Consider the following 22,500-nt stretch of genomic DNA (forward strand, 5'->3'; position numbering starts at 1 on the left):
AATCAGAAGGTTGCCGGTTCGAATCCCAAACCGCCAAGGTGCCACCGAGCAAAGCACCGTCCCCACACACTGCTCCCCGGGCGCCAGTCATGGCCGCCCACTGCTCACTCAGGGTGATGGTTAAATGCAGAGGACACGTTTTTATCACAACGACAATGGCTTCACTTTCACGGTTCTCCGTGTGGTTGTACCAGGGGTCGCTGACGCACCCAGAACTGCAGGTTGCCGTGGAGATGTTGTCATCGGTGGTGCTGATAAATAACGCTCTGGACGTCGGCGACCGCGCCGCCCTGTGGAAGCAGCTGTCCAGCGCCGTGACCGGCCTGAGCAACGTGGAGGACGAGTGCGCCCAGAGGTGACGGGATTTGAACGTCCCTGCCCCTCCCCCATCTCTCACCTTATCTCTCTATCCCCCGTCCTCTTATTCTCTCCCTCTCTCGCCCTCTTTCTATCCCCCTTTCTTTCATTCACCCTCTCTTCCTCGCCTCTCTATCTTTCATATCCCCCTTATCTTTCACCATCTCTCTTGCACTCTCGTTCTATCCACCTTTCTTTCACACTCTCTCTCGCTCCCTAGTCGTCTCTATCCCCCTTTCTTTCACCCTCTCTCTCGCCCTGTCTTTCTATCCCCCTTTCTTTCACCGTCTCTCTTGCCCTCTCTTTCTATCCCCCTTTCTTTCACCCTCTCTTGCCCTCTCTTTCTATCCCCCTTTCGTTCAACCCTCTCTCGCCCTCTCTTTCGATCCCCCTTTCCTTTCACCATCTCTTCCTTGTGCCCCTCTTAGGGAGGCCATTTCTTTCACCAGGGCGGGCATCCTCACCCTCTCGGCTCGAACTCCTCCTTTCTATCCCCCTTTACGGCTTTCAACCCTATCTCTCGCCACTGTTTCGTTATCACCCCTTCTTCAACCTCTCTCGTCCGCCCTCTCCTTTCTATCACCCCTTATGCTTTCACCCCTCTCTCTCGGCCCTGTCTTTCTATCCCCCCTTTCTTTGCATTCACATCTCTTCTTGCCACTCGTCTTTGCTATCCCCCTTCCTCTTTTCTGTCCCTCTCTCTCGCCCTCTTTTTATATTTCCATTCCTGTCGTCTTTCTCTCTCTCTTTCCACCCCCTTCCTTTCTCTCTCTCTCTCTCTCTCTCTCTCTCTCTCTTTCTTTCTCCGTCTTTCTCTCTCCCTCTTTCTCCCGGACCCGCCCCGCCGCAGGGCCCTGAAACCCTCCTCTGGTCTCCCGCAGGTACACGGACGAGTTGACGCGTCTGAAGGCCGCGGCGCGGGAGGAGGGCGGCGCGTACCTGACCTGGAACGACATCCAGGCCTGCGTGGACCAGGTGAACGGGGCCGTGCAGGAGGAGCATGAGAGTGAGTGCGCCGGTGCTCGCCACGCCCCTCCTCCGCTTCCTGGCGGCAGCCGCGTAGTTACGCTGCGTGTCGCACGTGTGCAGGAATCGTGGCCATCGGTCAGATAAACGAGGCCCTCGCTGGCGGAGACCTTCAGAAGACCCTGGAGGCCCTGCAGCACCCGGCCGCCAAGCTGAAGGACGTGGACCCGTCATTGGCTCAGCACTATTACGACCTGCTGCTGCAGGCCAAGAGAGAGAAAGCCCACGTGAGACACACACACACACACACACACACACTCGCTCATCATCGCATGATGGCCTGCATACACACCTGCTGCAGGAGTGTGTGGTCAGATTAAACAGAAGCCCCGAATTCCCACCTTACACAACTTCACACACACACACACAGAGCAGGAATGTGATGGTGGCCGGAGTGAGAAGGCCTGAGAAAACAGCCGCTTCCTCTGAGCTCATTCGCTGCAGCAGGAAATGACCACGGCGCCGAGTCCCTCACGGCCATAAAAGGTCAAAACCAGGAGCCGCTGGCCTTCAGCCTCCGCTCGAGTCAAGTGGGGTGAAGGTCTCCGTGTGTGTGTGTGTGTGTGTGTGTGTGTGTGGGGTGGGACTCGTCAGAGGAAGGTGGGAGATTCCTCGGAGCTGATTAAACATGTTCACTGAAACAGGAAGTGGCTTTGGGTTGGAGGAGAGAATTCGTCTCTAGGTCACCCAGTCTCTTGCTCTTTATGTGTGTGGATGGTTTTTTTTGATCAGCCACTCCACCTCACAACTTTAACTTCTGTAAATTTTCATTAACTTTACACACACACACACACACACACACACCGCTGATTCAGTTCTTCCTGAATTCTTCACCACTTGAGTGCAGTTTGTTATGAAAATTATGGAGCAATGGGCCGCTGAGTCAAATTTCCACTGTTGTGTTACAGTTTATAGCTCTCCTTCTTCTTCTCCCCCCACCTCTCTCTTGTTCTCTCTCGCCCCCTCTCTCGCTCTCTCTCCCTGCCCCTCCCCCATCTCTCACCTTATCTCTCTATCCCCCTTCCTCTTATTCTCTCCCTCTCTCGCCCTCTTTCTATCCCCCTTTCTTTCACCATCTCTCTCGCCCTCTCTTTCTATCCCCCTTCCTCTTATTCTCTCCCTCTCTCGCCCTCTTTCTATCCCCCTTTCTTTCACCATCTCTCTCACCCTCTCTTTCTATCCCCCTTTCTTTCACCATCTCTCTCGCCCTCTCTTTCTATCCCCCTTTCTTTCACCATCTCTCTTGCCCTCTCTTTCTATCCCCCTTTCTTTCACCCTCTCTCTCGCCCTCTCTTTCTATCCCCTTTCTTTCACCATCTCTCTTGCCCTCTCTTTCTATCCCCCTTTCTTTCACCATCTCTCTTGCCCTCTCTTTCTATCCCCCTTCCTCTTTTTCTGTCCCTCTCTCTCGCCCTCTTTTTATATTTCCATTCCTGTCTCTTTCTCTCTCTCTTTCCACCCCCTTCCTTTCTCTCTCTCTCTCTCTCTCTCTCTCTCTCTCTCTCTCTTTCTTTCTCCGTCTTTCTCTCTCTCCCTCTCTTTCTATCCATCTACATCTCCACTGATATTTTCATGATCTCTTCTTAAGTTCATCTTATCTTCTGAGCTCCATCATCTTCTATTCACCTGCCTGGGCTCCTCTGTGCGGGTTGGGGTGTGGTCAGGGGGTCTGTGCAGCCAGCCAATCAGCAGTCAGGGGCGTCCACCCTCGCTCGCTGCGGTTTGCAGCGCCGCCTGCTGGTAGAAATGCGCTCTGACGCGCTCGTATCTGGACTGCTTATCGGACCGCGGTTTGCCCCTACGTTCATGCCGGCCGGAAGCGTCTCTGAATGCGGCACGCGTGATAGACGACCTGTTGGCTGAGATTTTGACCTCAGTACCGTACATCCAGCTGCAGCCATTGGACTCCTGTACACGTTTTTTTTTTTGGTACAAAACAACGTGTTGCACCCTGTGGGGGGAGCTCTCACCCCGACGAGGTACTGCCACCCTGTGGACAAAGAGGGGCGGTACAATAAACCAAAGAGAGGGACCGTCACGAACACTGCAAACATGAATCGTCACGCAAAATCAACCCTTTTGCAGTCATATCGGCCACCATCGCAGCCAGACTGAGCTCATCTCTGCTCATACGTTATGATGCAGCATCGTTTTTAAAAACTAACACACTCAGGTTCAAACCCCACTTACTACCATCGTGTCCCTGAGCAGGACACTAAACCCTGAGTATCTCCAGGGGGGGACTGTCCCTGTCACTACTGACTGTAAGTCGCTCTGAATAAGGGCGTCATTCTTATTTCCCATGCACTGTTAGGCCAAACATTTAGTTTATAATAATTTATTGTATAAATTGGCTGTTAAACGTTATTTTTGGGTTGTGCGTGTGTTACAGGAGACTTGTGACCCGTCAGCGGTGCTTTGGCTGGACGAGATCCAGGACACAATTTTCGGAGCCAATCAGGAGACACAGGAAGCCCTCCAGTGTAAGCGTGGCCACCAGGCTGGCTGATCTCTGTTGGTGTGTTAGAAACGACCGTTTCCGATGTCCTTCGCTGGCTGAGTCTCGTCTCTTTCAGTCTCTCAGGCCATCCAGGCCATCAACGAGTGTGTGGATCAGGGCGATGCCGCTCAGACCCTGTCAGCCCTTCGCGCTCCCGCTGCGGGGGTGTACGGCGTCACGGCCGAGTGCGCCCCCACCTACCAGACCGACCTGGCCAAGGTCAAGGAGGACCACAGCAAGCAAGGTGAGGACCTGTCCTATAAAATAACTATCGAGCAGCAGATGGCTGTGTGTGTCCACAAAGTAGGGATTAGGGGTAGGGGTGGTAGTAGCCTAGCGGGTAAGACACTCGCCTATGAACCAGAAGACCCAGGTTCAAATCCCACTTACTACCATCGTGTCCCTGAGCAGGACACTTAACCCTGAGTGTCTCCAGGGGGGACTGTCCCTGTAACTACTGACTGTAAGATGCTCTGGATACGGGCGTCTGGTAAATGCTGTAAATATAAATGCTTATGCTTGCGGTTAATGGCCAGTAAGGATGTGTTAATATGTGTGTGTTGAGTGGGGGGGTAATTCTGTGTGTGTTTAGGCGATAACGGCAGCGAGTGGATGAGGCACTGGGTGAAGGGAGGTCATAACTACTACTACAACATGAGGACAGGTGAGGGCAGCTGGCAGGAGCCAGACGGTTTCGTCCAAAACAACAACCAGCTGAACAAGGAGGAAATACAGGTGAGCGTGGGGCAGGATGCTGAGACCCTAACCTTTGACCTCAGTACATGGAAATCATAGTTCCATTCTCCAGAGCTATCAGAAATCTACCCTTCCTGGGTTCTAAAGTGTAGATCTGGATTCCAGTGTGGTTACAAGCAAATAAACTGAATAATAATAATGGGGTGTTAGTAGCCTAGTGGGTAAGACACTCGCCCATGAACCAGAAGACCCAGGTTCAAACCCCACTTACTACCATCGTGTCCCTGAGCAGGACACTTAACCCTGAGTGTCTCCAGGGGGGGACTGTCCCTGTAACTACTGATAGTAAGTCGCTCTGGATAAGGGCGTCTGGTAAATGTTGTAAATGTAAACAAAGGAAAGTTCTTATGATTCTGATGTTTTTTGTGTGGTTCTGCAGAGTGTCGTGTCAGGGGTGACGACCGCCTATAACCGGGAGCAGCTGTGGCGGGCCAACGAGAACCTAATTGCTAAACTTCAGGCCCGTTGTCGTGGTTACCTGGTCCGGGACGGGCTAAAAAAACGCATCGACTTCCTGCATACCCAGGATCCTTCGATCCGGACCATCCAGGTGAACTAAAACTGAGCCGCCTGCTCGGCTGCTTGTTTATGAAGGGTATCGTTCCTCGGCTATAATCTAATGCTACATACGTCTCATACATGTAAGGAATCTGAAATATGGACATGGAACGAAATTCCGGGTGTGGGGGTCCGGTGTGATTCACACTCAGTGCTCATTTTGTTCTGTAGGCCCACTGGAGAGGATACAAGCAGAGGCAGAACTTCCAAAGCAGGAAGAAGTACCTGGTAGACCACAGCGAAGAAGCAGTCAAGGTGCGACCAGTCCAGCAGTGTTCTAATCTAACCAACGATCGTCAAGTGGCTTCTCTGGAGGCTTTTGCTTAGATGAAATACTAAACCTGCATCTCTGACCTCAAAACAGATCCAGTCAATGGTCCGGATGCACCAGGCCCGCAAGAAGTACAAAGGCCGTCTGGACTATTTTAAGGACCATGTGAGTGTCCACCTCTCCACCCAGACGTGATGTGCCGTGACACCAGCCGTGGTGCTCACCACTCTGTATTTCATTCCAGCTGGCTGACATTGTGAAGATCCAGGCGTTCATCCGAGCCAACAAAGCCAGGGACGATTACAAGACGCTCAGTGAGTTTCATTTCGTTAAGTAGTTGAAATTAAAGAGCTGAAGCATTTCAGGGGTTCACTGTTTTGTCACAGAGTTTCTAAAGAAGATCTACAGAACGTCTCCTCTGTTTTTTTTCTCAGTCAATGCTGATGAGCCCCCCATGGCTGTTGTGAGGAAGTTTGTTCACCTGCTGGACCACAGTGACCAGGACTTCCAGGAGGAGCTGGAACTGATGCGGCTCCGTGAGGAGGTCATCACCAACATACGCTCCAACCAGCAGCTGGAAAACGACCTCAACCTGATGGACATCAAGATCGGCCTGCTGGTGAAGAACAAGATCACCCTGCAGGAGGTGGTCTCTCACAGCAAGAAGCTGACCAAGAAGAACAAAGAACAACTCTCCAACCTGATGATGATGAATAAGCAGAAGGGCGGCCTAAAGTCCCTCAGCAAGGAGAAGAGGGAGAAGTTAGAGGCGTACCAGTACTTGTTCTACCTGCTGCAGGTGAGGGACCTACACTGATCTTGTTTGTGATGTTGAACTGTGTGCTGAAAGTACAGTGTTACTAACTACAGTAGTAGCCCTGTTCTGCTGTGTATCACAAGGACAATCAATTCACTTTTAATCGGGCCTGAACAGTTGGGCCTTACAGAACAGGTACAGATATCCAGATATCTTTGCGAGCGCTACGAGGAAATGTGCGGGAAATATATATCAACTGATATTTTCCAGGTATTTTCTTCTCAACCTCCTCCTGAATGTCCTGTTTTTCCTTATAGACAAACCCCACATACCTAGCCAAGCTGATCTTCCAGATGCCCCAGAATAAATCCACCAAGTTCATGGATTCTGTGATCTTCACCCTCTACAACTACGCCTCCAACCAGCGGGAGGAGTACCTGCTGCTGAACCTCTTTAAAACGGCCCTCCAGGAGGAGATCAAGTGAGGGTCGATCCACACACGGTGACGTGTCGCGCTGCGCTGTGCTGTTTGTCAGCTGCTGAATGTTTTTGCCGCTCAGGTCCAAGGTGGACCAGATTCAGGAGATCGTCACTGGAAACCCCACGGTCATCAAGATGGTGGTGAGCTTCAACCGAGGGGCGCGCGGGCAGAACGCCTTACGGCAGATCCTCGCGCCCGTCGTCAAGGAGATCATGGACGACAAGGCGCTGAACATCAAGACCGACCCTGTGGACATTTATAAGGGCTGGGTCAATCAGATGGAGAGTCAGACAGGAGAAGCCAGGTCTGTGTGTGTGTGTGTGTTTGTATCGGCTGCAGTCGACCCTGTGGAGTGAATTGTCCTCCTGTCCTCTGATTGGCAGTAAGCTCCCGTATGACGTCACGCCGGAGCAGGCCATGAAGCACGAGGAGGTTCGAACGCGGCTGGAGGCGTCCATCAAGAACATGAGGACGGTCACTGACAAGTTCCTGTCAGCCATTGTGGTGTCTGTGGACAAAATTCCGTGAGTGTGTGTGTGTGAGGGTGTGTGCGAGTGTGTGTGCGTGTCTGTGAGTGTGTGTGTGAGGGTGTGTGCGTGTGAGAGTGTGTGCGTGCTTGAGTGTGTGAGTGTGTGTGTGTGTGAGTGCATGTGTGTGTGCGAGTGTGTGAGTGAGTGTGAGTGTGTGTGCATGTGTGTGTGCGAGTGTGTGAGTGAGTGTGAGTGTGTGCGCGAGTGAGTGTGTGTGTGTGAGTGTGTGCGTGTGTGAGGGAGTGTGTGTGCGAGTGTGTGGGTGTGCGAGTGTGTGTGTGTGCGTGAGTGAGTGAGTGTGTGTGCGTGTGTGTTTGTGTGTGTGTGTGAGTGAGTGTGTGCGTGTGTGTGAGTGAGTGTGTGTGAGTGCGTGTGTGTGTGTGTGAGTGAGTGTGAGAGTGTGTGAGTGTGAGTGAGAGTGTGTGTGTGTGCGAGTGCGTGCGTGTGTGTGTGTGCATGTGTGTGAGGGTGTGTGTGTGCGTGTGTGTGTGCGTGTGAGTGTGTGAGTGAGTGAGTGTGAGAGTGTGTGAGTGAGAGTGTGTGTGTGTGCGTGCGCGAGTGTGTGTGTGTGTGTGTGTGAGTGAGTTTGTGTGTGAGTGTGTGTACACCGTTCCGTCAACACTCGCACCTTCTTTGTATAATATTTGTAAATGAGCGTGCCGGGTTGGACTAAATGCAAAGTAAGCGAGTTACACGGCGGCTTCTCTCTCTCTCTGTAGATGTAAATATCTGCTCCTGCTTCCTTACAGATATGGGATGCGCTTCATTGCTAAAGTGCTGAAAGACACTCTTCATGAAAAGTTCCCTGATGCCACCGAAGACGAGCTGTTAAAGGTGCGCGCCCGCGTGTCCCCATCTTGTTCCAGCGTAGTGTACGGAACGGAGTGTGTGTACACGAGCCGCTCTGCTTTTTGTAGCTCTATGATTTTCCCCCTCTTCCGTTCTCTGCCGTTGCTATGGAGCCGCGACCTCCCGAATTCGCGGATCGTGGTTCCGCTCCCCCGACTTTCTCCACTATTCGCCGTGGTACGAATTACCCTGTATTTCTCTCTCTCTCTCTCTCTCTCTCTCTCTCTCTCTCTGTGCCTGCACTTCTCCTTTAACTTTGCTTCAGTGTTGAGGTGTGTGTGGCTCTGTGGCTGCGTGAGAAAGGTAAGAGACGCCGTCTCCCGTCCCTCCGTCCCTCCCTCGCTTTAATCAGCTCACCGACGCCCCTCTTCGTGTTCTGGAACTGTGAATAAATGGAATAATAAAGGACTGATTTAAAAAGTGACTAATTAGAATTTTCTGTCTTTTCCCTCGTAAGCGTCACTCGTTCACGCCTACAGAATTAGTGCCGCCTCCAGCGACAGGGAAGGGGACCCTAACTAACACGCGCCCCACTGTGTGTGTGTCGCAGATTGTGGGTAACCTGCTGTACTACCGCTACATGAACCCCGCCATCGTCGCGCCCGACGCATTCGACATCATCGAGCTGTCGGCGGGAGGTCAGCTGACCACGGACCAGCGGCGGAACCTCGGCTCCATCGCCAAGATGCTGCAGCACGCCGCCTCCAACAAGATGTTCTTGGGGGACAACGCCCACCTGAACCCCATCAACGAGTACCTGAGCGGCAGCTACCAGAAGTTCAGGTGCTTCGATGGTTCCTCTGTTCACCCCAGACCCCCTTTTCCCCACACAGACCCGCTCACAAACATTTCTCCGTCTAGGCGGTTCTTCCTGGCGGCGTGTGATGTTCCCTCCTTAGAGGAGAAGTTCAACGTGGACCAGTACTCCGACCTGGTCACGCTCACCAAGCCGGTCATCTACATCTCCATTGGTGAAATCATCAACACCCACACGGTGAGTCCTGGCTGGAGCTGACCAGTCGCAGTTCAAGGTGCTTCTGTTTGGGGGAAAAAGCTTGGAAGAAAAAGCAATTCTGGTGAAGCTTTAGGGCTGCAGTGCTCTATAAACTATGCAAATGATTTTGCTGAAATGTGTGCGTGTGTTATATGATCATTTGAATTCTGTTAAATCTCACAGCTGTTGCTGGACCATCAGGACGCTATTGCTCCGGAGCACAACGACCCCATTCATGAGCTACTGGAGGACCTGGGAGAGGTGCCCACCATTGAGTCCCTAATCGGTCAGTATACAGACCAGGGGTGCGTGGTGATAGAATACCGGGATTTCTGATCAGGAACATATATTTTTCCTGTTTCAATTCAGTGGATCCTGTTTTAAACATCAGTAGATTCAAAGGAATGTAAATGTCATACGGTGCTACTGTATGTAATACAGTATTGAATACAGTCGTAGGCGCCATGAATCTGTGAAGATGTTGAAACATCTTTTTATTGACTTTAAGCAAGAGAAAGACAGCAGCAAAAAAGAAAGAAAAAAAATACAATGCACACGATATAAAAAAATGATCACAATAAGTAAGTCAATTCTGTAAGATTTACATACAAAGACCGGGTAACTTTGCAGTAGAGTATTATAGAAAAGTGGCAATTTAGTCATATTCGAAGAACCCAACAACCTTTCCACATAATAATAACCCCATTTTCATGCCAGGCTGATTAATTAAAAAGAACAAGAGGACAATATTGTTTCTGGAACTTTACTGGGTGATACTAATAGTTGGATTCTGAGGCTGAAGGCTTGTAAAATACTCCAGGCCCCCACACTTTCTTTGTTGGTATCACTAATTTAGAATTGGTTTTTTTTTTTTTATAACTAATGCACGCTGGAGTCCGCTAGGAGATTCTGTAGGAATACGTAAACCAGAATGTTGTCCTCAAGGGAGGGGACGTCTGCTCAGGGCGTCACGTTCTGAGTTTCTGAAGTTGTGTAAATGTAGAAGCAGAAAAACGGCAGGTTTGGATTTTTTTTTTTTTTTTTTTTTTAAACTCACCTGGTCCGCAGGTGAAAACCCGCTGCCTCCAGACGACCCCAACAAAGAGCAGATGGGGAAGACCGAGGTGTCCCTGACTCTCACCAACAAATTCGACGTGCCCGATGAAGCCAACGCTGAGATGGACTCCAAGGCCCTCCTGCTGAGGTAAACCTGCGGCTTCAGGGCTTCCATGCTGCACTGAAGAACTGCAGCTGCATGTGCACTCATGGGTCTGATACAGCTGGTGTATTATCGGTCCTATTATCACGTAACTACGTCCTTTACGTGTCTGCTGCGTGTATACTGCTGTGTGTGTACGCGTCGGAGACTGGTGTCTTCCTCTTGTAAGTCACTTTGGATAAAAGCGTCTGCTAAATAAAGTAAAGTAAAGTAATACATTAATCTCACAAAAAAAGTCCATCCTGGTTTGTTTCTGCTCCAGCACCAAGCGTCTGATCGTGGACGTGATCCGTTTCCAGCCTGGAGAGACCCTTACTGAGATCCTGGAGACACCGGCCAGCGCTGAGCAGGTAACGCCGAGCCGAGCCGACTTTTGAAGGGAGGACAGTGAAGTCATTGTTCTTCAGCGTTAGCGCCGAGTTCGCAGAAAGCGCGTGGCGTAATTAAAGCAGGTTGCGGTGAGTGTGTGCGTCAGTCCAGCCTCGACACGCATCACAGGCGCGCCCCAGTCACACTAGGACTAAGAATTTGCCCTGCAGAGTCCTGCTTGGATTCCTGAACTTCACCAACAACACATGAACAAAAGTCAAACGGCACCAGGAATGTCACTCACCGTTGCCGCTCCTCCCCCATGTTCAGGAGGCGGAGTATCAGCGCGCCATGCAGCGGCGCGCCATCAGGGACGCCAAAACGCCAGAGAAGATGAAGCAGGCCAAGCCGGTGGTGGACGACAGCCTCACCCTGCAGGGCAAGAAGGACAAAATCAAGAGTAACCTACAGCGGCTGGGGGAGCTGGGTAAAGTGGACCCAGAGAACCGCTACCAGGACCTCATCAATGACATAGCCAAGGTACCGGTTCAAAAAACCAGGGAGAACCTCAGACCTGATGTTCTCCAGAGCACCAACGTTCCCTGTGGGAGCAGAAACCACATTCAGGCTGCAGTGACAAAATGACCTTCATATTAAGGAATGATTTTGAGCAATGATAGTATTTTCCATTCGAATCTTAACATCTTATTCACCCTGATTTAATGTACAAAATGTGCTCATTTCTCTCATAATATGAGAAAATGTAATGTGACGTAACATTATCAGTGTTAAGAGGTCATATTTGGGACATACTGACACTGGGCAGCACATTTTGATTTAGATTGTTTGTGTAGGACATCAGGAACCAGCGGCGGTACCGTCAGAGGAGAAAAGCCGAGCTGGTGAAGCTTCAGCAGACCAACGCTGCCCTGAACTCCAAGAGCAACTTCTATAATGTGCAAATAGACTACTACAACCAGTACACCAAGACGTGCATGGACAACCTGGGGAGCAAGGGAACGTAAGTGTCCATTTGTGGCCTCCTGGGTAAAAGAGGAGTGAATGCAGAAGTGTCTCCATGTTTTTGGCTTGTCAAATACAAAGCCAATAATCATGTTAAGGAATTAGTGTGGGACCGAGCTGCTGTAGGGCTTGTTTTAGAAGGTTCTCGTGGAGGAGTCTCTTCTTGGAAGGTTATCCTGAGAATCAGCTGGACAGTGTAGCACTCCTGGTGTCAGCGATTACTTGCATCTCTGTCTTCACTGTGAAGTGAGCTGGGTGTGTCTGTCAGAGCTTCAGGCTTTGTGGTGAACAAATGGTGGAACTGATAACGTCTGTTCTGAATGTTTTCCTGCCAGGGTGTCAAAGAAGCCTGGGGATGCAAAAGCCAAGAAGAGCAAGCAGGTATCCCAGAAGTACACTGCTGCACGGCTGCACGAGAAGGGCGTGCTGATTGAGATAGATGATCTCCAGACCAACCAGTAAGTACATTTCTTCATTTTCTATTCATTCCCTATAAATGAACTCCAATGTTTTTTTTTCTTCCCTCATTGCCCTTGCAGGTTCAAGAACGTCATCTTTGAGATCTCCCCAGCTGAGGTGGTGGGAGTTTTTGAAGTTAAAGCCAAGTTCATGGGGGTGCATCTGGAGACAGTCATGCTCGAGTACCAGGTACATCATCTTCTTTAAAGTAGCTGAGCAAGAAGCAAGAATTTATTTATATACCGTATACTTTATGGAAACTGTAACCAATAGCTTGCCATGCTCCACCTCTCATCCCTGTCTCCTTTACTGTGTGTGTGTGTGTGTTCTTGCAGGACCTGCTGCAGTTGCAGTATGAAGGTGTTGCAGTGATGAAGCTCTTTGACAAAGCCAAAATCAATGTCAACCTGCTCATTTTCCTGCTCAACAAGAAGTTCTATGGCAAATAAGGGCGATGAGACTGTTCCTCTTGCCTCACCAAAGAATACAGTGTCTAGTCTACAGTCCCGTCTCCCTGTACTTTGCTGCACTACTCTAAATATTGTCCAAAGTCACATGTGCCTTACCATCAGAGGAGACAACCTTGGATATCACAGACTTGGATGCATCCAGGAGATGTTTGGATTGTACAACGTTATCTGGAAAATTTAACTCTTTGTGGTCTTTGTTCCATTTATGTTATGTGCAGTCCAAGGTCAAAGATTTATTTTTTATTGATGTGCTCTAAAACATTTGCAAACATTCCATGGGCTTTTGACCCTTCTGTATATAGACCAGGCTTCATCTGGCAGTAATTTTATGTGCCCTGGAAGATGTCTGCTGCATGGTGATTGCCACTGCCACAATAACAATATCGCTGATATCTTTACACACAGGAAAGGCATTAGGTAGTGCCCTTGTTCATTTCCATACTTCAGCTGATTTGCATAGGAAAAGAAAGCCTAGCATGCCTTCAGAAGTCTCTCCAAGATTAACGCTGCCAAAAATGTGGCACGCAGTTGACATGATTGTTCACTAGTAGTCATTTTCATGGAAATTATTTTCCATCAGCAGATCACATATATCGAATTACAGATTACATATTTGGCCTCGGTGACTTAGAATATATTCCAAACAATAAAGAGGCTTGTTTTTTTTTTCATTAGGCTCTGTGTCCATTCATAAAAAAAAAAAACATAAAAATCATTATATTTTTGACTTTTACTTCCTTTTCAGATTAAAAGTGGGAACATTATTATGAGGTCTTGATTTCTATGAAAAACAAAGTTTATTTTAATAAATGGCCTAGAATGCTTGAAGTGCAATGGGTCTTCTGTAGTTCAAAAAGTTTTGAGTATTGTACTTTTAGGTGACTATACAGAGACTGTAAAAAAAATAAATAATAATAATTAATTAAATAATAAAAGCTCGATTTAGAGACAGCCTGACTCTTAAGACGGAACTAAAAAAGCACCTAGATTGGTCCAAAATATGGCAGCCCGCCTCATCTTCAATCAGCCAAAATACACCCATGTTACACCTCTCCTTACCTCCCTCCACTGGCTCCCGGTAGCTGCTCGCATTGAGTTCAAATCCTTGATGCTTGCCTACAGGGCTGTAAATGGAACTGCGCCCTCCTACATCAACACACTACTACCTAGATACACTCCTACACGCTCTCTCAGATCGGCAAACGAAAGGAGACTAAAAATTCCTTCTTCACGGGGTCTCCGATTCCAATCATGTCTGTTCTCCGTTGTTGTCCCTGGCTGGTGGAACAACCTACCCTCCTCCACACGACTAGCCGAGACTATCACCACTTTTAAGAAGAAGGTGAAAACCCTCTTATTCCAAAAATATTACAGACAAATTTAACACATACACATGCATACACATTTAACAAACAAATACAAAATGTATAAATACATTATAATTTTTCTTAGTCTAGCACCCAACACTCTCCGAGCATGTTCTTCAATGACAAGTCTAAGCCTTATCAGGGCTCTTAGTTTGTATACTTGATATTCTATAGAAATCGAACGAGAATTGCTGGTGTCTTCCCATTGTAAGTCGCTTTGGATAAAAGCGTCTGCGAAATAAAGTAAAGTAAAGTAAAGTACAGTTTATAAGCAGGATTTTACAGTTACTTTGTGCGCAGCCCCGGAAACTGGAACTATTCCTCCCTCTCGTGTTAATGTACGTGGAAATGTACCGTAATAAAAAGAACGCGGCGTTACATGCTGTAACATGCCGTGAAGGTAACGAGGTTGTGCGTTTCGCGGCGGAAAATGGCCCGTGTGCCTTTAAGAGATCTCTGGCGCCCCCTGGCGGACCCGAGTGCGGCGGTTAGTTTCGCGGCCGCTCCGCTGACGAACCCAAACACGGCGCCGGAGACCGTGGGGTGGAAGGAAAGTGACATCGCCAGCGACTCGGGGGCTGATGAGTTCTGACGCCGTCGCGGTCGGTTCCTTCGTCGTCGTCTTCGTCTTCTCACCCGGAAGGTCGCGGAAAATGACGGCGCTCCGCGCGGAGCTGGAGTAGCCAGGACCCCCCCCTCTCCGCCCCGGCCACTTGTTGAGGAGTCGGATCCCCGCCATGGAGCTCGTCGACGCCGCGGCGGCCGCGGAAAGTTCGCGGAGCGGCCGCGACCGCCGCGCCGACTGAGGCGGCTCTTCCCTCGGCTAGTCAGCGGGCCGAGCTAGCGCTAAATCAGGGACGCGCTTCCACTCCCGAGCCGCCGATTATCGTCGCCGACAACTCCGGCCTTACTACCGCGTAGCGTCCGAGTAATGGGTGCGAGGGGGCTCACGGGCACCGCCGGCCCGCCGGGATTAGCCCTAACCAGCTAACCAGCTAGCGGCGTTGTTTTTCTCATCGCTCCTGGACGCGGGAGAGTTTTTGAACTCGTAGTTTTTGTTTTTTTTTTTTTTACCGCGGGTGAGAAGTTGGTGTAAAAGTGTGTAAAGTGCGCGGGGACGTTATAACGCGTTTACATTCCGGCCGGGATTTCCTGGATCCGCTCCGCTCCTCGCCGCGTTTATCGCGTCGCTGCCCGGTCGGAAGCCGCCGGCCCGCCGACATGTCCGGATCCCCGGGCTCGGGTGGGTCCAACCCGAGGAAGTTCAGCGAGAAGATCGCGCTGCACAACCAGAAGCAAGCCGAGGAGACCCGGGCCTTCGAGCAGCTGATGACGGACCTGACCGTGTCCAGGGTAAAGAAGCAGCGTTATAACCGCCCGACATGCACGCTTCATGCACGCTGCATTCTGCAGCTTCCACCTGGACTCTTTACAGAGGCTCTTTACAGTAGTTTTGGTGCAAGACCAGTTCCTTCTGGGTCCAGGATCTTGAGTGCAGGTGTCCTGGGCGTGGCCCGTCTTCTCTCTCTCTCATGATGTTGCGATATATATGTAATATGTAATATTAGGTAATATGTAATATTACGTAATATATGTAATATGAAATAAACCGTGTAGCCGATAGTTTGGAGCAGTTGGACTGGGAGGAGTTTAATTCGCCGTCTGTTCGTAATGCACGATGCTCGAGGTAAAGCTGCAGGCTGGAGTTTCCTTCCGAGGGGATCTGGGGGTGTCCTGCTGACGCCCTGAGGCGACTGGGTCGTATTTAGACCGAGTAAAAGTTCGAGAGTGAAATCGTGTTGCAACGCAGCAGCCCCATTAGCATGCCGACAGGTGTAAACCTGTAGTAACCTGCTCAATATTACAGCACGTTTACTTCTAAATAATTCACCAGTTCACCCACCAGAAGGCGGGTGACCTGCGTGGTGGTGGGCGTGGTCCGGAAGCCACAACGGAAGTGACGACGCGCTGACGATGGGAAGCGTTTATTAACAGTGTTTTACATCGTTTACGGGGCGTCTAACCTCCGTTTGTACCATGTTGACCTTATGGCATTATGAGGGAGGAGATGGACGCTGCGCTGCACCTGGGCGTGTCCCGTATGGACAGGAGGGCTTTAAATAGTCCAGAATGGGGAAATAGGGGGTGTGACAGCTGTCAGTCATGCCTACAGGCCCCTCCCCCTTTTAAAAGGGCGTATAGAACTGTCCCCGCGTTCCGTGTGACAGCTGTCAGTCATGCCTACAGGCCCCTCCCCCTTTTAAAAGCACATATAGAACTGTCCCCGCGTTCCGTGTGACAGCTGTCAGTCATGCCTACAGGCCCCTCCCCTTTTAAAAGCGCGTATAGAACCGTCCCCGCGTTCCGTGTGACAGCTGTCAGTCATGCCTACAGGCCCCTCCCCCTTTTAAAAGCGCGTATAGAACTGTCCCCGCGTTCCGTGTGACAGCAGGAAGCTGCTTGTTTATTAACCGGCTTGTCGTCGCTCTCCAGCTTCCTTCATGCTGGAGGCCTTCATAACGTGTGAAGGTCTGAAGGTCACGTTGGTGTGAACCCGCTCTAAAAAGCGTTCCTTCGTGGGTCTTCTCACCCTCTGAAATGTCAGCATCCTTAACCTCTCACAGGCCACCGGTGCGCGTTGTCACGGTGGAACGTGTCCTCTGTATTTAACCACCACCCCTGGTGGACCTCGGTGGCCCCTTGGTCTGGTGATCTGGTTACCCCCCCCTCCTCTCGTGCCGGGTCAGGCGGTTATTCTGGAGTTCCGGCTCCTGGTTAATGTGGTTACCGATCTGCCCGTCACAAACATGGCACTTAAAACGTGACCTCCCGCCCCGCCCCGCGCCGGACCGCCGGGTCCCGCTGAGTCGGCAGCTATCCCGGCCGGCCAATCAGGCGGTCACCTCCTACACAGGGGCCATCGTGCTTCATGTGCCGTTTGCGTAGCCGCTGGAATGAAATGACGTTTTTATCAAATGTTTTTTGGGGCGTGTCAGAGTAGGGGGGAGGGGTACGGGTCCTTAATTCGGTTTTAATTTGATTTAGTCTTGACAGGGCCAGTGGTGGCCTAGCGGTTAAGGAAGCGCCGGTTCGAATCCCGATCCGCCAAGGTGCCACTGGGCAAAGCACCGTCCCCACACGCTGCTCACCAAGGATGATGGTTAAATACAGAGGACATGTTTCACTGTGTGCACCGTGTGCTGTGCTGCTGTGTATCACAAGTGACAATCACTTCACTTTTTTTTTTTTTTTTAATTATTACTATTATAATGTTTTTTTTATTATTTATAGTTTTTATTTGTGGGCGTTGGCCTCGGGGCGTGGCTGTACACTAGCGCTGAATATTGGGAGGATTTGCATGTTTGCCCACATGACGAAGTTGATGGTTGGACAGCATCGGTTGTCGATTTTATGGATGTTGTGATGCGCGGCGGCACGTTTAACCCCGATAACGCCAGTCATCTGCAACGCGGGTGCGTCCCGATTATTCAGGGCAAAGTGGACACTCGGCTCCGGTTGGACGTTTTTTTTTTTTTTTTTTTAATAGGTACTTAAAATGATGTCTGATGTCTGGTGATCAGTAGGTCGCCGCCCCTGCCAGGAATTACGTCATTATGAAAAGGGGACGACTGTAGGTCTCTGAAATCCCATTTTATTTGTTCCTAAATTCTGCTTTTTTTTTCCATTTCAATTGCTCCGAATTCCACGTTTTCCCCTTTTAAACGTGTTTATTCACCTAAAAAGTGTGATTACGGAGCGGGTGGGAAAAAAACAACCCGCAATATGACCCGTGACATTTAATCACGTTCGAAGTGCTCGGGCATTTACTGTTTACTTTTTAAAAACCATTTACATGTAAACAATACTTCACGTTCTTCCTTTCGTTAAATAAAAGCGAGAAAAAAAACGTATGAAATAAGTAATTATTGGGGAGACCGGGCATTATGGACTGGAGCCCCTCTTTTCTCGGTCGTTCTCCTGGTTTAATGAGAAATTGTCGTTTTATTCGGTCCGGTGCGAGACGGCAGGGCGACCGGTCCGGGGTGGGGGGGGCCTTCGATAGTATCTGCCCCCCCCCCCCCCACGTCCCTAAACCAGGTCAGGCTTTCACATTCAAATTTGCCGTTCGGCTGTGGCGCGGAAGAGCCGCTTGGCCCATTTGCGTATTCCTGATGGGGGCTGATAGTCGGGGTTGTTTACGGCCGGTTCCGCGGCGGCCTCGGCCCCGTGCCGTGTAAAATGTGTGTACGCTCTTCTCGCGAAGGTGCAGTTCCTGCAGCAGATGCGCCTCTCCCAGAGCCGGGCGCAGTACTACAGCGGCTCCCTGCCCAACGTCAACCAGATCGGCAGCGCCGGCACCGACTTCCAGGTGAGGGCCCGTCCCGCCTCGGCCGGGTGAAAGTGCCGTTGTTGCCGTGAAGAATGGCTCTTTTCAGACGGGACACGCTGATCCCTAAATTACCGGTGAGGGCCGGGAACCCGATCCCCGGTGTTAAAAGCCGCACTTCACAGGGGAGATCTGGTCGCCGGGGCGACCGGCTCTGGTTTGTGGGGGTGTCTGTGACCGGGCGTTTCCCTCCGCGGCGGATCTGAAGGACTTTTCCCCTCTCTCTGTCCCAGGGGACGTTTCCCTCCGGCCTGGACCCGGTGCGTGGGACTCGGCACCACGGGCTGGTGGAGCGGGTCCACCGGGAGCGGAGCCGGATCAACTCCCCCCACCGCCGGCCCATGGACAAACCGGGCCGCCAGATATCCTTTACTCACTCACACACAGCGGGTTCATGGGGTGGTGTGTGTGTGTGTGTGTTTGTGTTGGTGTGTGTGTGGTGTGTGTATGTATATGTGTGTTTTTATGTATATGTGTTTGTGTGTGGAGTGTGTATGTATATGTGTGTTTATGTATGTATATGTGTGTGTGTGTTTGTGTGTGGAGTGTGTATGTATATGTGTGTTTTTATGTATATGTGTGTGTGTTTCTGTGTGTGTGTGGAGTGTGTATGTATATGTGTGTTTTTATGTATATGTGTGTGTGTGTGTGTGTGTGTGTGGAGTGTGTATGTATATGTGTGTTTTTATGTATATGTGTGTGTGTGTGTGTGTGGAGTGTGTATGTATATGTGTGTTTTTATGTATATGTGTGTGTGTTTCTGTGTGTGTGTGGAGTGTGTATGTATATGTGTGTTTTTATGTATATGTGTGTGTGTTTGTGTGTGTGTGGAGTGTGTATGTATATGTGTGTGTGTGTTTCTGTGTGTGTGGAGTGTGTATGTATATGTGTGTTTTTATGTATGTGTTTGTGTGTGTGTCTGTGTGTGTGTGTGTGTGTGGAGTGTGTATGTATATGTGTTTTTATGTATGTGTGTGTGTTTGTGTGTGGAGTGTGTATGTATATGTGTGTTTTTATGTATATGTTTCTGTGTGTGTGTTTGTGTGTGGAGTGTGTATGTATATGTGTGTTTTTATGTATATGTGTGTGTGTTTGTGTGTGGAGTGTTTATGTATATGTGTGTTTTATGTATATGTTTCTGTGTGTGTGTTTGTGTGTGGAGTGTGTATGTATATGTGTGTTTTTATGTATATGTGTGTGTGTTTGTGTGTGGAGTGTTTATGTATATGTGTGTTTTTATGTATATGTTTCTGTGTGTGTGTTTGTGTGTGGAGTGTGTATGTATATGTGTGTTTTTATGTATGTGTTTGTGTGTGTTTCTGTGTGTGTGTGTGTGTGTGGAGTGTGTATGTATATGTGTGTTTTTATGTATATGTGTGTGTTTGTGTGTGGAGTGTGTATGTATATGTGTGTTTTTATGTATATGTATATGTGTGTGTGTGTGTGTGTGGAGTGTGTATGTATATGTGTGTTTTATGTATATGTTTCTGTGTGTGTGTTTGTGTGTGGAGTGTGTATGTATATGTGTGTTTTTATGTATATGTTTCTGTGTGTGTGTTTGTGTGTGGAGTGTGTATGTATATGTGTGTTTTTATGTATATGTGTGTGTGTTTGTGTGTGGAGTGTTTATGTATATGTGTGTTTTTATGTATATGTTTCTGTGTGTGTGTTTGTGTGTGGAGTGTGTATGTATATGTGTGTTTTTATGTATATGTTTCTGTGTGTGTGTGTGTGTGTGTGTGTGTGTGTGTGTGTGTGTGTGGAGTGTGTGTGTTTCCCGCTCGCTCGCTGACCTTTGCTCGCGTGGGCCGCTGTGATTGGTCCCCTCGGCGGATGTTGGTGGTGAACCCGCCCCCTCCGGCCGCGTGGAGCTGCTCCATCAGCTCCTCACCAGCCTCGGGTCTCCTTCGTACGAGAAGATGGCGTTGGCGGGTCGATCCGCGGCGTTGCCGGGCCGGTTGTGTAAAAGAGCCCTTGGGTGTGACATCACCGCCTCCCGCCGCCTCTAATCTGTGCGGGCGGTGTTCGGTCGGTGCTGATGCTCTCCGGCGAGGACCTCCCACCAACACCATTCCAGCTCTTACCTTTTAAAAACCATAAAATGGTGGAATATTTCGCCAGTTAGGATAAGCGCGCGAGTGGAGGGTCACCGGTGAAACGGTCACCGGGAATCGCCGGCCGAATAGAGGAAATGGAACGTAGCGGTGAATGTGGACGCCAGCCGCACCAGATCCGTACCGACCTGGCGACCCGCTCTGCGCCAGACGCCGTTTTGGCTCATTTCTCGGCTTGACAGCCGTTGTTGTCGTGGCGACGCGGTAAACAGGAGGATTCATTAATTTTTATTCTGACGTGACCGAACACGACGTCTGTGTGTGTGTGTGTGTGTGTGTGTGTGTGTGTTATATACGCCGCGGGGCTGTTACCAGTCTTCTCCCGCCGGGCTCGTCATCGTCATCACCGTAATTATCGTTAACGGCGAGGAGACGGCCGTAACGGCCCGGCCCCCTACGCCGGGGTCTGTGGAGAAATACCGCGTCGGTTATTACCTCTGCACATCACGTCCGAACCTGACCGACGTTTCAGCTCCCGCTCGAACGCGGCCGGCCAATCGGGGACCAGGCTCCGCCTTTTTGGGATGGAGGAGGAGAAGGAAGGGAGGTGTGAAAAGCGTGGACAATGCGAGGAACCTGCCCCGCGGCGCTCGTTCTTCCTCGCCACCGGAACCTGTTTGCTTTGGCTTCGTGCCGCTCCGAGGCCGGAATCTGGAACCTTTCGCCGGGCTTTCCCGCAGCCCCAGTTCTCACCGAGTGTGCCGTGTGTGTTCTCGTGTATGTCCACGTTGATGTTGACCCTTGACCTGCCCACGTGGAAAGCTCCCCATATGGAACGGTGTACTTGTCTCCGCCCCCTGACAACAGCTGGAGGAGGTGAGTACTTTACGCTGTTTACTCGAACGCGGCTCTGTGTGTGTGTGTGTGTGTGTGTGTCTGATCCAGATAAGCTGCAGGCTCCGCCCCGCGCTGTTTTATAGCTCTTGTTCCGGCGCTGTGTAGCGTCCCGCCCCTTTTATAAAGCCTCGTGCAGCTCTAATCCTGCACCGGCGCAGAGGCAGGTCAGCTCAGTGGGCTTAGGCTGATCCGGCAGGCCCCTCCCTCTCTCGTACTACCCTCTCACCGCGTGGGAGTCTGACCACGCCCCTGGACTCGGAGCTTCGTGTTGGGTGATTGGCGGCGTTGATGATGATTAATTTGCATGCTGCTCATTCAACAAGTGTAATCCACAGATACAGCGGTTCACGCCCACTTTTTAAAATGCAGTGGGAGGTGACATCAGGACCCAGACATGGTGACGCAGCGTTTTCTATCCACGCCTGTACTAAAAGCAGCAGTAATAAATCAAAATGCCGAAATATCAAGCCCCGGATCTCACTTGACTGGGTAAAGAGGCGGACTCGTAATCAGAAGGTCGCCGGTTCGAATCCCGGCCCGCCGAGGTGCCACTGAGGTCCCACTGTCCCCACACACTGTGTGCTGTGCTGCAGTGTCTCACGATGACCTGCATAGGGTGTGTGTTTGTGTCTGATGTGTTGTGAAGATGCCAGGACTCCTGGTGACCACCGCTAACCTTTAACCAGCTCTTCACTCTGTTGCGTTCTAACCCGCAGCACTACCCGTGACCCCAGACAGTGTGTGTGTAATGATGGAACCAGCTCTCTGTTAGAACGTAGACGGATCATTCCAGGCTTTCCGCGTCAGGAGAACAGATGTTTTGTGTGTGACGGTGTTAGAGACGATTTGGATTGGTGCTTTTCTCATCAGGGAGCCGGAGGGCGTTAATCTGTCGGAGGGGGCGGGGTTTATTGCTCCTCTGATTGGACAGGCTGTAGTGATGCTGCCCGGTCCAAACTGCATCAACCCTCACCCACCACCTGAGTGGGTGTGGCCAGCGGGCGTGGCCAGTGCGGTTTCTTTGAGGGGCAGTTGACCTGCAGCAGTGGGTCTCTGGTCATTCTGGTGCAGCACCGTGGCAACATCTGGAGTCAGTGGACTCGCTGGTTGTCATGGCAACCGCGTGGCTGCTCTGTGGTGACCGCGGTTTTATTTATTTAAGATGGTGAAGAGCACTGGTTGTAGCCATGGCAACAGCAGTTGTTGCGTGCTTGCTCAGAGAGTAGTCATGGTAAC

General features: G+C 50.4%; 2 protein-coding genes across 5 annotated transcripts in view; both read left to right on the forward strand.

Moving 5' to 3' along the window:
* Positions 1 to 13,230, forward strand: part of iqgap1 (IQ motif containing GTPase activating protein 1) — a 28,536-nt gene extending 15,306 nt beyond the window's left edge. Inside the window, exons 13-37 of one of the 2 annotated variants that reach the window (XM_028968025.1) lie at positions 195 to 355; positions 1,239 to 1,363; positions 1,447 to 1,610; positions 3,776 to 3,866; positions 3,960 to 4,127; positions 4,476 to 4,618; positions 5,019 to 5,189; positions 5,369 to 5,452; positions 5,562 to 5,633; positions 5,713 to 5,782; positions 5,903 to 6,267; positions 6,543 to 6,706; positions 6,786 to 7,010; positions 7,090 to 7,230; positions 7,986 to 8,070; positions 8,636 to 8,868; positions 8,947 to 9,079; positions 9,263 to 9,365; positions 10,148 to 10,283; positions 10,561 to 10,648; positions 10,938 to 11,147; positions 11,462 to 11,628; positions 11,966 to 12,088; positions 12,170 to 12,278; positions 12,425 to 12,538. In XM_028968025.1, coding sequence (XP_028823858.1) covers positions 195 to 355; positions 1,239 to 1,363; positions 1,447 to 1,610; positions 3,776 to 3,866; positions 3,960 to 4,127; positions 4,476 to 4,618; positions 5,019 to 5,189; positions 5,369 to 5,452; positions 5,562 to 5,633; positions 5,713 to 5,782; positions 5,903 to 6,267; positions 6,543 to 6,706; positions 6,786 to 7,010; positions 7,090 to 7,230; positions 7,986 to 8,070; positions 8,636 to 8,868; positions 8,947 to 9,079; positions 9,263 to 9,365; positions 10,148 to 10,283; positions 10,561 to 10,648; positions 10,938 to 11,147; positions 11,462 to 11,628; positions 11,966 to 12,088; positions 12,170 to 12,278; positions 12,425 to 12,538 — 3,645 coding nt within the window. Of the gene's footprint in view, positions 1 to 194; positions 356 to 1,238; positions 1,364 to 1,446; positions 1,611 to 3,775; positions 3,867 to 3,959; positions 4,128 to 4,475; positions 4,619 to 5,018; positions 5,190 to 5,368; positions 5,453 to 5,561; positions 5,634 to 5,712; positions 5,783 to 5,902; positions 6,268 to 6,542; positions 6,707 to 6,785; positions 7,011 to 7,089; positions 7,231 to 7,985; positions 8,071 to 8,635; positions 8,869 to 8,946; positions 9,080 to 9,262; positions 9,366 to 10,147; positions 10,284 to 10,560; positions 10,649 to 10,937; positions 11,148 to 11,461; positions 11,629 to 11,965; positions 12,089 to 12,169; positions 12,279 to 12,424 lie in introns of both variants that reach the window. The other variant, XM_028968024.1, reaches the window with a different exon arrangement.
* Positions 13,231 to 14,404: 1,174 nt separating this feature from the next.
* The window catches only part of crtc3 (CREB regulated transcription coactivator 3), a 19,658-nt gene continuing 11,562 nt past the window's right edge, over positions 14,405 to 22,500 (forward strand). For all 3 annotated transcript variants that reach the window (XM_028968067.1, XM_028968068.1, XM_028968069.1), the window contains exons 1-4: positions 14,405 to 15,279; positions 18,191 to 18,295; positions 18,547 to 18,675; positions 21,182 to 21,243. In XM_028968067.1, the coding sequence (XP_028823900.1) occupies positions 15,148 to 15,279; positions 18,191 to 18,295; positions 18,547 to 18,675; positions 21,182 to 21,243 (428 nt within the window). In that variant the 5' untranslated portion in view covers positions 14,405 to 15,147. The remainder of the gene's footprint in view (positions 15,280 to 18,190; positions 18,296 to 18,546; positions 18,676 to 21,181; positions 21,244 to 22,500) is intronic.

The sequence above is a fragment of the Denticeps clupeoides genome, unplaced genomic scaffold (genome assembly GCF_900700375.1).
Source record: "Denticeps clupeoides unplaced genomic scaffold, fDenClu1.1, whole genome shotgun sequence".
Lineage (NCBI taxonomy): Eukaryota > Metazoa > Chordata > Actinopteri > Clupeiformes > Denticipitidae > Denticeps > Denticeps clupeoides.